Below are 12,935 nucleotides of genomic sequence, written 5' to 3' on the forward strand. Positions count from 1 at the left end.
ATGGGTCACACTGTCCCATGTCTCTAAAATCACATTATTGCATTGTAGTAATCACTGAAATACAACAAAAGTTAATATAAAACTTTCATTATGTAGAACTGTAAACATCACAACCAAACAGAATTATAATTGAAATGTTTATATTAGGAGAGGGATATCTTTGTAACCAGGATATCCAAGCAGTAATAATTAAGATAGAGATAAATGGATTCAGCATTAATATTACTTTATTCTAACTTTTGCTTATACACAGAATATTATGTTGTTGCATATAATTTGATTTATATAGTAATTATAAATAAAAACAATACAACAAAAACAACTATTAGATAGAAAAGGGTAATAAAGTAAATATATTCTCATATATTTTGAGTCTTGTGTCTGAAATAATATACACATATATGTAGTAGACTGAACCGTGTTCTTAGTGAGGTGCCTATGTCTAATGAGGCATTTTTTGATTCTTATGATCTGATGTTGTTATATGAATAACCTTTATAGACCACATAACGCAACTGCATTATTTTTGAACAGGATTTTGATCTCTATAAAAGTTCAAAAGAGTTCAAAACTGCACCCTTGATTTAAACAGGGGCCTTATCAATACAGACAGTTTATCAAGTGAAAATACTAGGGCACTTTTTGACTATTTTTCTGCAATGTTCCATTTTTTGTATCAAGTAATAAAAATTCTGAAATACATAGTAAGTATGGAATATGAAGTTATGTAATAGTGAAATAATAAATCATATTCTCATTTTTACATCATAGCTAATTTTGCAAAGGCATATCTAAATAGAAGCTTGATTAATATAGTAAATTTAGGAGCTTAAAATACGATACCGACTTTTCTTTATTCCCTTATTTGAAAAATGTAATAAGAAGTATAGAATACGTAGTCAAGCAATACTGTAAAAATGAGAAATATATTTTATTTCAACAGGGTTCATTTTGCAAAGGAAGTTTTTTAACAAATAAATCCATAAAATGTTCTAGATGTTTATCAGATCTGTAGGCCACAACTCCACCTGTATTAGCCCACAGATCTGCTCCAACAGCTCCTTTAACAGGCACATTGTAAACAAGATGAGGTCTCTCTGAAAAACTTTTCCTCTGCCTTATAGACTCTAGATACTCCGAAAGGTCCAAAATACCCCCACCAAGAGATTTCAGGATGGCATGAGGAGCACAGCAGTCCCACTTAAAAGTGGTGTCTTCAGAAAACACATAGAAATCTACTAAACCCAGGATTACACAAAGACATTTGTAACCAGCTCCAGCTGCAAAATATACATTTTTACCACATACTCTGGACAGAGAGTTTAGGATATCTTTTGCTTCAGCAGAGCTTGTGACAGCTGAGTACGAATTTCTTGCTGCACTGCCATTGTCTGAAGTACAGTAGTTTGTCTCATCATTTGTTCCTGCACTGGTGGAAAAATTTAGCGAGCAGATGTTGATATCCATGTAAGACAATCCCCAATACACATGGCTTTTCCATCTAACAGAAACATAATTGGTCATACAGCTGTTAAAGTATCTACATCTTTAATGTATAAAATATACATTGAGCTCCTTAACTGCAATACTAAAATACTGAAATGGATTTAGTAACACTGAGAAGGAAAGGATCACACAGTCGGTCTTCAATTTTATATGGTCTTTAAACTCCTCGGTGTCCTCTAAAATCTTATTATTACAGTGAAGAGTGCATTATACTTTAAAGGGGACCTGTCACCTTAAGAAATAATTACAAATTGTTTTCTATTGTGTTTGTCAAGCAAAATAAACTTTACTTACACCATATAAATTATTTTAATCTTATATTCTCCAGCCTTGGAATTCACAGTTGCAGCAAGCAGGCCGGCACCATTTTGTGGACACAGTTACCAAACAGGCATTGCATCCTGCCAAAATCTTGTTTCTGTGCAAGTATGAGGGTACCTAATGCCCATGTCCGTGCACTAGTTACAAAATTACATGGTGCGAAGGGAGGGGGAATGTGAGGAGAGCAGCAACATCTAAGAAGTTCTGAATTAAAAGTGAAAGTAACTCTCTGCCCAACCTCTATGCCTAAGGCATAGAGGCGGGGCAGGCAATATATGATTGACAGCTGGGATTTTTAAATGCTTTTATAATGGGTATGGATGTGGTAATAAAAAAATTTCTTGTTTAATTTGAAAAGGGCTTTTATTATACAGCTTTTTATGTCTGGGTGACGGGTCCACTTTAAATATACATATATTACAATATTTTATAGATCATCATTTATCTATAAAGGAGTTCTATTAGGGTTTAGAAATGCATTGGATTACATCTATAATTTCTACATTTATCATTCAAAAAATGTTAATGCCTATAAATAATTTTAAGTTATGGTAACCTGGGATTCAAGCTTTGGCTAACCTGTATAGGTATTACATGAAAACTGTGCATCTGGCTAGATCCCCATATTGCTAACAAACAATTCTTGGGCAGCACACCAGTAAAAATAAAAGCCTTTCTTTTACAAGGGCAGCAGCAAGGTTTCAAGCCTGTCTTGGCTCCTTATGGATGTGACCAACAGTTAGAAGGATGTTGAGGCCAGGTATATTAGCATATTGTGATAAAGTTCATTATTTTCTGTAATGTACTGATAAACATTAGACTTTCATACAAACCGGATTCCAAAAAAGTTGGGACACTAAACAAATTGTGAATAAAAACTGAACGCAATGATGTGGAGGTGCCAACTTCTAATATTTTATTCAGAATAGAACATAAATCACGGAACAAAAGTTTAAACTGAGAAAATGTACCATTTTAAGGGGAAAATATGTTGATTCAGAATTTCATGGTGTCAACAAATCCCAAAAAAGTTGGGACAAGTAGCAATAAGAGGCTGGAAAAAGTAAATTTGAGCATAACGAAGAGCTGGAAGACCAAATAACACTAATAAGGTCAATTGGCAACATTATTGGGTATAAAAAGAGCTTCTCAGAGTGGCAGTTTCTCTCAGAAGCCAAGATGGGTAGAGAGGATCACCAATTCCCACAATGTTGCGCAGAAAGATAGTGGAGCAATATCAGAAAGGTGTTACCCAGCGAAAAATTGCAAAGATTTTGCATCTATCATCATCAACTGTGCATAACATCATCCGAAGATTCAGAGAATCTGGAACAATCTCTGTGCGTAAGGGTCAAGGCCGTAAAACCATACTGGATGCCCGTGATCTCCGGGCCCTTAAACGACACTGCACCACAAACAGGAATGCTACTGTAAAAGAAATCACAGAATGGGCTCAGGAATACTTCCAGAAACCATTGTCAGTGAACACAATCCACCTTGCCATCCGCCGTTGCCAGCTGAAACTCTTCAGTGCAAAGAAGAATCCATTTCTAAGCAAGATCCACAAGCTCAGGCGTTTTCACTGGGCCAGGGATCATTTAAAATGGAGTGTGGCAAAATGGAAGACTGTTCTGTGGTCAGACGAGTCACGATTCGAAGTTCTTTTTGAAAATCTGGGACGCCATGTCATCCAGACCAGAGGACAAGGACAACCCAAGTTGTTATCAACGCTCAGTTCAGAAGCTTGCATCTCTGATGGTATGGGGTGAGGGGGTGAGGGGGTGAGTGCGTGAGTGCGTGTGGCATGGGCAGCTTGCATGTCTGGAAAGGCAGCATCAATGCAGAAAAATATATTCAGGTTCTAGAACAACATATGCTCCCATCCAGACGTCATCTCTTTCAGGGAAGAACCTGCATTTTTCAACAAGATAATGCCAGACCACATTCTGCATCAATCACAACATCATGGCTGCGTAGGAGAAGGATCCGGGTACTGAAATGGCCAGTCTGCAGTCCAGATCTTTCACCTATAGAGAACATTTGGCGCATCATAAAGAGGAAGGTGCGACAAAGAAGGCCCAAGACAATTGAACAGTTAGAGGCCTGTATTAGACAAGAATGGGAGAGCATTCCTATTCCTAAACTTGAGAAACTGGTCTCCTCGGTCCCCAGATGTCTGTTGAGTGTTGTAAGAAGAAGGGGAGATGCCACACAGTGGTAAAAATGGCCTTGTCCCAACTTTTTTGGGATTTGTTGACACCATGAAATTCTGAATCAACATATTTTTCCCTTAAAATGGTACATTTTCTCAGTTTAAACTTTTGTTCCGTGATTTATGTTCTATTCTGAATAAAATATTAGAAGTTGGCACCTCCACATCATTGCATTCAGTTTTTATTCACAATTTGTTTAGTGTCCCAACTTTTTTGGAATCCGGGTTGTATATTTTAGATTCATTACACACAACTGAAGTAGTTCAAGCCTTTTATTGTTTTACTATTGATGATTGTGGCATACAGCTCATGAAGCCTGTGGCACTGCTGAGGTGTTATGGAGGCCCAGGATGCTTCAATAGCGGCCTTAAGCTCATCCAGACTGTTGGGTCTTGTGTCTCTCAACTTTCTCTTCACAATATCCCACAGATTCTCTATGGGGTTTAGGTCAGGAGAGTTGGCAGGCCAATTGAGCACAGTAATACCATGGTCCAGTAAACCATTTACCAGTGGTTTTGGCACTGTGAGCAGGTGCCAGGTCGTGCTGAAAAATGAAATCTTCATCTCCATAAAGCTTTTCAGCAGATGGAAGCATGAAGTGCTCCAAAATCTCCTGATAGCTACCTGCATTGACCCTGCCCTTGATAAAACACAGTGGACCAACACCAGCAGCTGACATGGCACCCCAGACCATCACTGACTGTGGGTACTTGACACTGGACTTCAGGCATTTTGGCATTTCCCTCTCCCCAGTCTTCCTCCAGACTCTGGCACCTTGATTTCCGAATGACATGCAAAATTTGCTTTTATTCGAAAAAAGTAATTTGGACCACTGAGCAACAGTCCAGTGCTGCTTCTCTGTAGACCAGGTCAGGCGCTTCTGCCGCTGTTTCTGGTTCAAAAGTGGCTTGACCTGGGGAATTCGGCACCTGTAGCCCATTTCCTGCACACGCCGGCTCTGGATGTTTCTACTCCAGACTCAGTCCACTGCTTCCGCAGGTCCCCCAAGGTCTGGAATCGGTCCTTCTCCACAATCTTCCTCAGGGCCTGGTCACTTCTTCTCGTTTTGCAGCGTTTTCTGCCACACTTTTTCCTTCCCACGGACTTCCCACTGAGGTGTCTTGATACAGCACTCTGGGAACAGCCTATTCGTTCAGAAATTTCTTTCTGTGTCTTACCCTCTTGCTTGAGGGTGTCAATGATGGCCTTCTGGACAGCAGTCAGGTCGGCAGTCTTACCCATGATTGCGGTTTTGAGTAATGAACCAGGCTGGGAGTTTTTAAAAGCCTCAGGAATCTTTTGCAGGTGTTTAGAGTTAATTAGTTGATTCAGATGATTAGGTTAATAGCTCGTTTAGAGAACCTTTTCATGATATGCTAATTTTTTGAGATAGGAATTTTGGGTTTTCATGAGCTGTATGCCACAATCATCAATATTAAAACAATAAAAGGCTTGAACTACTTCAGTTGTGTGTAATGAATCTAAAATATATGAAAGTCTAATGTTTATCAGTACATTACAGAAAATATTGAACTTTATCACAATATGCTAATTTTTTGAGAAGGACCTGTATGTCTAGCCCCAGAATTTCTTATGTATTAATACCATATTTATATTACATAATCGTTCAGCACACCAACATTGCCGAATTCTGATCTTGCTTTTCTCTAGTGTTTGTATCCTGTAGACCAACAGATCAATGGACTAACTGACATAATCTGTCCATAGTGGAAAGCAGAAATCCATCAATGATCATAAAGATTATATTGACCCTAAAATGTATTATTTGTTATAAATTAATATACAATGGTGCAATAAATAAATATGGAAACCTTACTTAAAATAGCATATGCTCACAAATTCATAAATCAGGGCAGCAGCAAGAAAAAAAAAGTAACATATTCATCAAGTTCAACCTTTTTGTCTAAATGAAATTTGCTTAACTGCTAGTTGATCCAAATTTCATAACTTCACAGCTTACCTTGTAATAAACCTATATTCGACTCCTTACATTAAATCTTATATGTATGCACAGAGTAGCGAGCAGCATGTACAATTATACCACCTTGATTGTTCATTATTAGTGGACAATGATCTATTAATCACAAAAAAAAGTCAGAAGGAAAGGCCTAGGGGTGCCAAAATGTTATATGATTATAATCACTTAACGTAGATCTTGGGCCAGAGCTCCTGTTCGCTGGAAACTACAACAGCCCTGTGAACTACTGTAGGAGCACCACATTGCCATCTTTGACTTCCTTGATCCTCTCTATAGCTCACTCTGGGTGGCAGTGTGTGTACCACCATACAATTCACACAAGCAGGGTTACTCATTCAAAAATGTATTTTTCCACAGAGGGTGAAAACTCACATCCCAGTAAGGTCACACAGCAAGCATTCCAGGGTACATCTCAGGCACACACACAATTCTAGAAGCATATCCACAATCCCCGACTTCTCGCGGACCAGCTTCACCTATAGGAAATTCCTTACCAACTTCCGGTCCTAGCATTCTGGTACTCTTCTAGTACCCCTCTGCTCTGGATAGGCTGAATCCCTCTGTTCCCTACACTGTCTCTGAACTCCTAACTTGGGTTTAGCCATGGCTACCTCCTCAATGGGGTACCAGCCATACATGCTAGTTTGCCTGAATATCTGGAGTACTTAGTACTCCGTACATAGTTACATAGGGTTGAAAAAAAGTCCAGTGTCCATCAAGTTCAACCTTTCCAAGTAAAGCACACAAAAAGGTATACGCCAACATCAATACTAACTAGATTTTAGTATCACAATAGCCTTGGATACAATGCTTGTTCAAGAACTCATCCAAGCCCCTGTTAAAGACAGAAAAACAGAATCTGCCATCACAACATCACAGGAAGGGCATTCCACAACCTCACTGCCCTCACCGTGAAAAACCAATCTAAAGGGGTGGCCTCTGGTGTGCAGGTCGTTGAAAAAAAGGAACATCCCCTATCTGCCTATAATTCCCTCTATAATTCCGTTGGAAGGACCTACTGGTAAATAAAACATTAGAAAGGTTATTATATGATCCCCTTATATATTTATACATAGTTATCATGTCACCCCTTAAGCGCCTCTTCTCCAGTGTAAACAGACCCAACTTGGCCAGTCTTTCTTCATAACTGAGACTTTCCATACCCTTTACCAGCTTAGTTGCCCTTCTCTGGACCCTCTCTAACTCAATAATGTCCCGTTTGAGCACTGGAGACCAAAACTGAATAGCATATTCTAGATGGGGCCTTACCAGTGCTCTGTAAAGGGGAAGAATAACCCCCTCCTCCCGTGAATCTATACCCCTTTTAATACAGCTCAAAATCTTGTTTGCCCTTGCAGCTGCTGCCTGGCATTGCTTGCTACAGCCAAGTTTATTATCTACAAGGACTCCAAGGTCCTTCTCCATTATGGATTTGCCTAGTGCAGTCCCATTAAGGGTATACGGGGCTTGCATATTTTTACATCCCAGGTGCATGACCTTACATTTATCCACATTAAATCTCATCTGCCACTTAGCCGCCCAGATTGGCAGTTGGTCAAGATCCTGCTGCAAGGATGTCACATCCTGGATAGAATTGACTGGTCTGCAGAGTTTTGTGTCATCTGCAAACATTGATACATTACTTATAATACCCTCCCCTAAGTCATTTATGAACAAATTAAACAAAAGTGGACCCAGTACAGAACCCTGAGGCACCCCACTGAGAACCTTATTCCAAGTAGAGAATGTACCATTAACAACCACCCTCTGTACCCGATCCTGTAGCCAGTTTTCTATCCACGTGCAAATGACTTCACTAAGACCAACAGACCTTAGCTTAGAAAGCAGTCGTTTGTGGGGAACGGTATCAAATGCTTTGGCAAAATCCAAATAGATTATATCTACTGCATCCCCACTGTCCAGCTTCTTACTTACCTCATCATAAAAAGCAATTAAATTGGTCTGACATGACCTGTCCTTCATAAAGCCATGCTGATTACTGCTCATAATGGCATTCTCCAGTACATAATTTTGTATGTGATCCCTTAAAGTGGACCTGTCACCCAGACATGAAAATCTGTATAATAAAAGTCCTGTTCAAATTAAACATGAAACCCAAATTCATTTTTATATTAACACATCCAAACCCATTATAAAGGCATTTAAAAATCACAGCTGTCACTCATATATTGCTTGCCCCGCCTCTATGCCTTAGGCATAGAGGCGGGGCAGACAATAACTTTAGCTTTCCATTCAGCACTTCCTAGATGTCACTGCACATCTCACTTTTCCCCTCCCTCCTCCTCATCTAATTGTGTAGCCAGTGCATGGGCATGGGCATCTGGTCCCCCATTGTGGCACATAAATAAGATTTTGGCATGATACAAAGCTTGTCTTAATAACAGTGCCCACAAAATGGTAGCTGCCTGCTTGCTTTGACTGAGTAATTCCGAGATGGAAGGAAACAAGATTTATATTATTTATATAGAGTAAGTAAAGTTTATTTTGCTCAACTAACAATATAGAAAATAATTTGGACTTATTTCTTAGGGTGACAGGTCCGCTTTAACAAGCTTTCAAATAACTTGCCCACCACGGATGTCAAACTTACAGGAATATAATTGGCAGGCTGAGATCTTACTCCCTTTTTAAATATAGGAATGACATTCGCCTTCTTCCAATCCCTAGGTACCATACCTGATGAAAGCGAGTCTGAGAATATCAGAAACAAGGGCCACTGTAATTCTGTCCCTAGCTCTCTCAGTACCTGAGGGTTTATTCCATCTGGCCCAGGTGCCTTGTTTACATTTATCGTGTGTAACCCTTTAAGCACCATATCCTGTGCCAACCACTGTAGTTGGAGCTGAGGCAACAGTGCAGCTATTGGTTGGGACTTGGCACTCTGGCTCCTCTACTGTATACACAAAAGAAAAGAACTGGTTAAGCACATCTGCCTTTTCTGTATCCGCTGTAACCATATTGTTACTATAACTCAATGGGGCCACACCCTCAACCTGCATCTTTTTACTATTAATATACTTAAAAAACTTTTTGGGGTTAGTCTTGGCCTCGGCCGTGATGCGCTGCTCATTTTCTAACTTTGCCTTCCGGATTGCTGTTTTACAACACTTGTTATAGTGTTTATATTCATTAAACACAGCTACTGTCCCCTCTGACTTATATTTCTTAAAAGCTTTCCTTTTTTTCCCTATTAACTTCTTTACCTCAGAGTTAAGCCACATAGGGTGATTCTTAACACTTCTACTTTTTCTTATTAATGGATAGACAGATGAAAAATAAGAGTTCCAAGTTTCTGCTTTTTCACTGTTTGCATAAACCAACTGACCCCCCTGTGATAATAAGGGTCACACCCCTTCTTGATTAATTTTTTTTACTATTTATATATTTCAAAAATTATTTTGGATTCCTTTTTTCTACTAGCTGCAATACCACATTACATGTCTATTTTAGCTTGCCTGATTTTTGCATGCTTTATTTGCTTCCTTGTACCTGATGAAAGTTTCTGCTGTCCCAGCTAACTTGAATGCTTTAAAATAGGGATGCACTGAATCCAGCATATGCTAATTGGATTTGAAGGGTTTAATGCTGCTGCGGGAACACAGAAGACTTTTAACCCTTTTGTGTCATAATTAGCATATGCTAATTAGGATTCAGTTTAGTATTCGGCCAAATCCCTTACAATGGATTTGGCTCCTTATACTGGCAAAGTCTGCACATCTAAAATTGAGTTTTTCAGTTACTCCCTTATAGAGCTGTCTCTGCAGCATTATCTCAAAGGAGACCATGTTATGCTCACCCACACAAATGTTAGAGATGAGTTCAGTATTATTAGATATCACCAGTCCAAAATATAATCATTCCTAGTAGGTTCTTGAACTACCTGAAATAAAACGTTGTCGTTTTTGAATATTTATAAACCTACTAGCTTTTTCTGACTTGGCCACCCCATTACTCCAGTTAATGTCCAGATAATTAAAGTCCCCCATAACAACTTGAAGTAGTTGTGAAGCCTCCTCCATTTGCAATAGTATCTGGGCCTCATCAACTTGTTGATTACACAAAGTGGTAAAAGTGTACATGCTACCCCCTAACCTGCACATGCTCCTGCAAGTGTCAACAAGAACATATTTGATTACCTTAAGGTAACTTTGTCCCTTGTGGCAAAAGGCTGATTAATTACACCCATAATTGGTAGTCCTGTATCAGTCAGAAACACTCCAATCAATACTGTCACACACTGAAGTCCCTTAGAGTAAATTCCATTATTTGTTTTTGTATCTGCAAACCCTTTTATGTATTGGTAAGTTGAGTCTGCAAAAAAAATAAAATATCAATCAAATATTTCATTTTAGTACAAAGAAAGAGATGGTTTCTTATGAGTGGCTCGGTATTTCAGACAGTCCTAAACATGTTAGGCTGAAGATCATATACTACAGCAACCAATTTCAAAGGAATTTTTAAAAGGCTGCTTTAGACGGAAACTTTAGAAACCTGTAGAAAAGACATCACTCTCCTAGTATACATGTATGTAATATTATTGCTCTTCTACAGCTTTTCTTTCCCCTCCTAATATTTTTTTTTATTATTTTGTAAATGTTTTAATGGGACAAAAAGAGAATACCAGTGAATTGCACTCTGAACAAGTTTATTATGTAACACTCTACATGTGTAGTGATCTCAGGAGGAGTTACACGTGTTCAAGATAATTAATCATATAAAGACAACAATGTCTAGTTTGCTTTATTCTCCAGTCATTTTGTAATGGTATAGATTGCATGATATATATAATTTATATATAATTACATTAATTTCAGTGAATTAGAAAGCCATTGCAAGCAGTGACTTATAGTGATGCACAGGTTTTCTGTGAAAACCAACCCTAGTAATGAGTGGGTTGCAGGCTGCATGTTTTTGCCCCACTGGCGGCATCATTGCCTATTTCCCGCCCCCTCCTATGATTAAGACTGTATCCCTGCCCATCACAGCATCACCAGATGACATAGGGTAGGTGGAGGGACTATAAAATATATTTTAAGGTTGGACAGGATTGGGCAGAAAATTCCTGACCCATACATCACTAACGGCCTATTTAGCTGTAAAGCCAAAAGGCTGATAAAATTAACTTCCTTGCTTATTTTTTTTACAATGTAACATAAACTGTGTGTTCTGAGTTACAATCTGTAGGAACATTTGGCAGGTGTGATATTTGTGCCTCTGGGTATTCCCTTGACAATGTGACCAAGTGAAACCACCTTCTAAACCATAATATAAACTATGTTAAATCAATTTTGAATGCATGAAAATAATGATCTGGAGGTTTGTCTCCTAAATATTACTTCAGTGTTTCCAATAATTAAAGGTTCAGGGGTCTAAAGTTAATTTTTTATACCTGTATATGATAGATGCATTGGGCAGAAGGTGCATTCTGGGGTCCTATGCCAATACAGTTACAATTAAGGGCCTGAATGAAGCTGGGGACTTTTCACTGGCTGTTGCACCTGTAAGTCCCTGCATTGGTGCCTTATTCCTGTCAGCTGACTCTTGCCCAAGTTAGCTTTTGTTTTGTCACATTCTGCTTAAGTATTATTCTGCTGGTTATTGACATTTGCCTTGCTTGTTTGGACTCAAAATGTTATTGTGTGTCAATGAAGTGCTCCAAGTAAGAGCAAAGGCAAAAAAATCAACACAAGAAAATATAACATAAAGTTCTTTGTTAACATGACCACCAAAGGTGTGCCACAAACCACCTTCTATCAGTTGAGACAATTTGAATTAAAATAACTTTCAAGACCCACTTGTTTTAGACCATTAATGTTCATGTGAATAACGCATCAATTAGAAGTGAAACTGGTGACTACTGTGAGAGACAAAAGAATAATGTAGAAAAACATGGCTATAATTCCCATACTCCTATACTTTTCCAGCCCCAACCAGTACATATCTCTGGTTAAAAAGCTTTTAAACACCAAGTCTACTGCAATTAATATACAATAGTTGGACAAAGATACATACAATGGATGCAAAGTTGTATGTGCTATAATGGAATTCAGAAAAGGTAAGTGTGTCTATACATGCTTGTTGCCCTTGCCCATTTACAGAAATGTTCAAAGTAATTAGTGCATGTTTTGGTGCATCACATGCAGTTGTGCAGGGTGCAACTCAGCATGCAGTTGCAAAGATGCTAGATTTCTGGAGAAAAAAATGAAATTTTGCATCTAAAAATTGCACGTCGCACCATTGCTGTGTTTTGAACGAGCCTTATAATTTTTTAAAAAACTTTACAATGCAATTACATTATTTTGACCCTGAGATATTAATGTGAAGCAGGTCAACTTACCTATAGGATCCACCCACATGCCAATCTTACTATAAGGAATGTTCAGAATAACATTGTCTACTGCAGGTACTGACAGCTCCACATCCTCATGGGCAGCTTTTGCTAGTGCCTTAGCTGCAGCCTCATTATTAAGAATAGTCTGTAGGAGTTTGCCAGTTTCTTCCTCTGTCTGGCAGATCTGAACTACAACTTTTTCACCTAAGAATAAAAAACAAGTAATTATCAAAAAAAAAAAAAAAATAACGGGGGAAATAAATCTATTAATGTCAACTAAAAAAGCAATTTATTAAGTTAAATTATGATTTATCTGAGAAAGAACAAGTTGTATTTTTGAATAATTTATACTTTGTTGTACCCCCATTTTTATTTCAAGTTTCTTTACAAAAAAAAAAAAGCAGTTCACAGTTGGTCACTAGGGGACTGCAGTTTTTGTTTTGAAAAGTGGGAGGGGCCAACAATAGCCAATCAAATTTCACCCATTGACTTTAATGGGGAAATTGAAACTGCTGCCAATCTTACAGCTTTGAGGCTACACTCC

General features: G+C 38.4%; 1 protein-coding gene across 5 annotated transcripts in view; it reads right to left on the minus strand.

The window, feature by feature from the left end:
• Positions 1-209: 209 nt before the first annotated feature.
• The window catches only part of inpp1 (inositol polyphosphate-1-phosphatase), a 38,431-nt gene continuing 25,705 nt past the window's right edge, over positions 210-12,935 (minus strand). For all 5 annotated transcript variants that reach the window (XM_012967973.3, XM_012967974.3, XM_031892493.1 and 2 more), the window contains 3 exon segments: positions 12,398-12,595; positions 10,197-10,371; positions 210-1,501 (listed from right to left, as the gene is read on the minus strand). In XM_012967973.3, the coding sequence (XP_012823427.2) occupies positions 937-1,501; positions 10,197-10,371; positions 12,398-12,595 (938 nt within the window). In that variant the 3' untranslated portion in view covers positions 210-936.

The sequence above is a fragment of the Xenopus tropicalis genome, chromosome 9, assembly GCF_000004195.4.
Source record: "Xenopus tropicalis strain Nigerian chromosome 9, UCB_Xtro_10.0, whole genome shotgun sequence".
NCBI lineage: Eukaryota > Metazoa > Chordata > Amphibia > Anura > Pipidae > Xenopus > Xenopus tropicalis.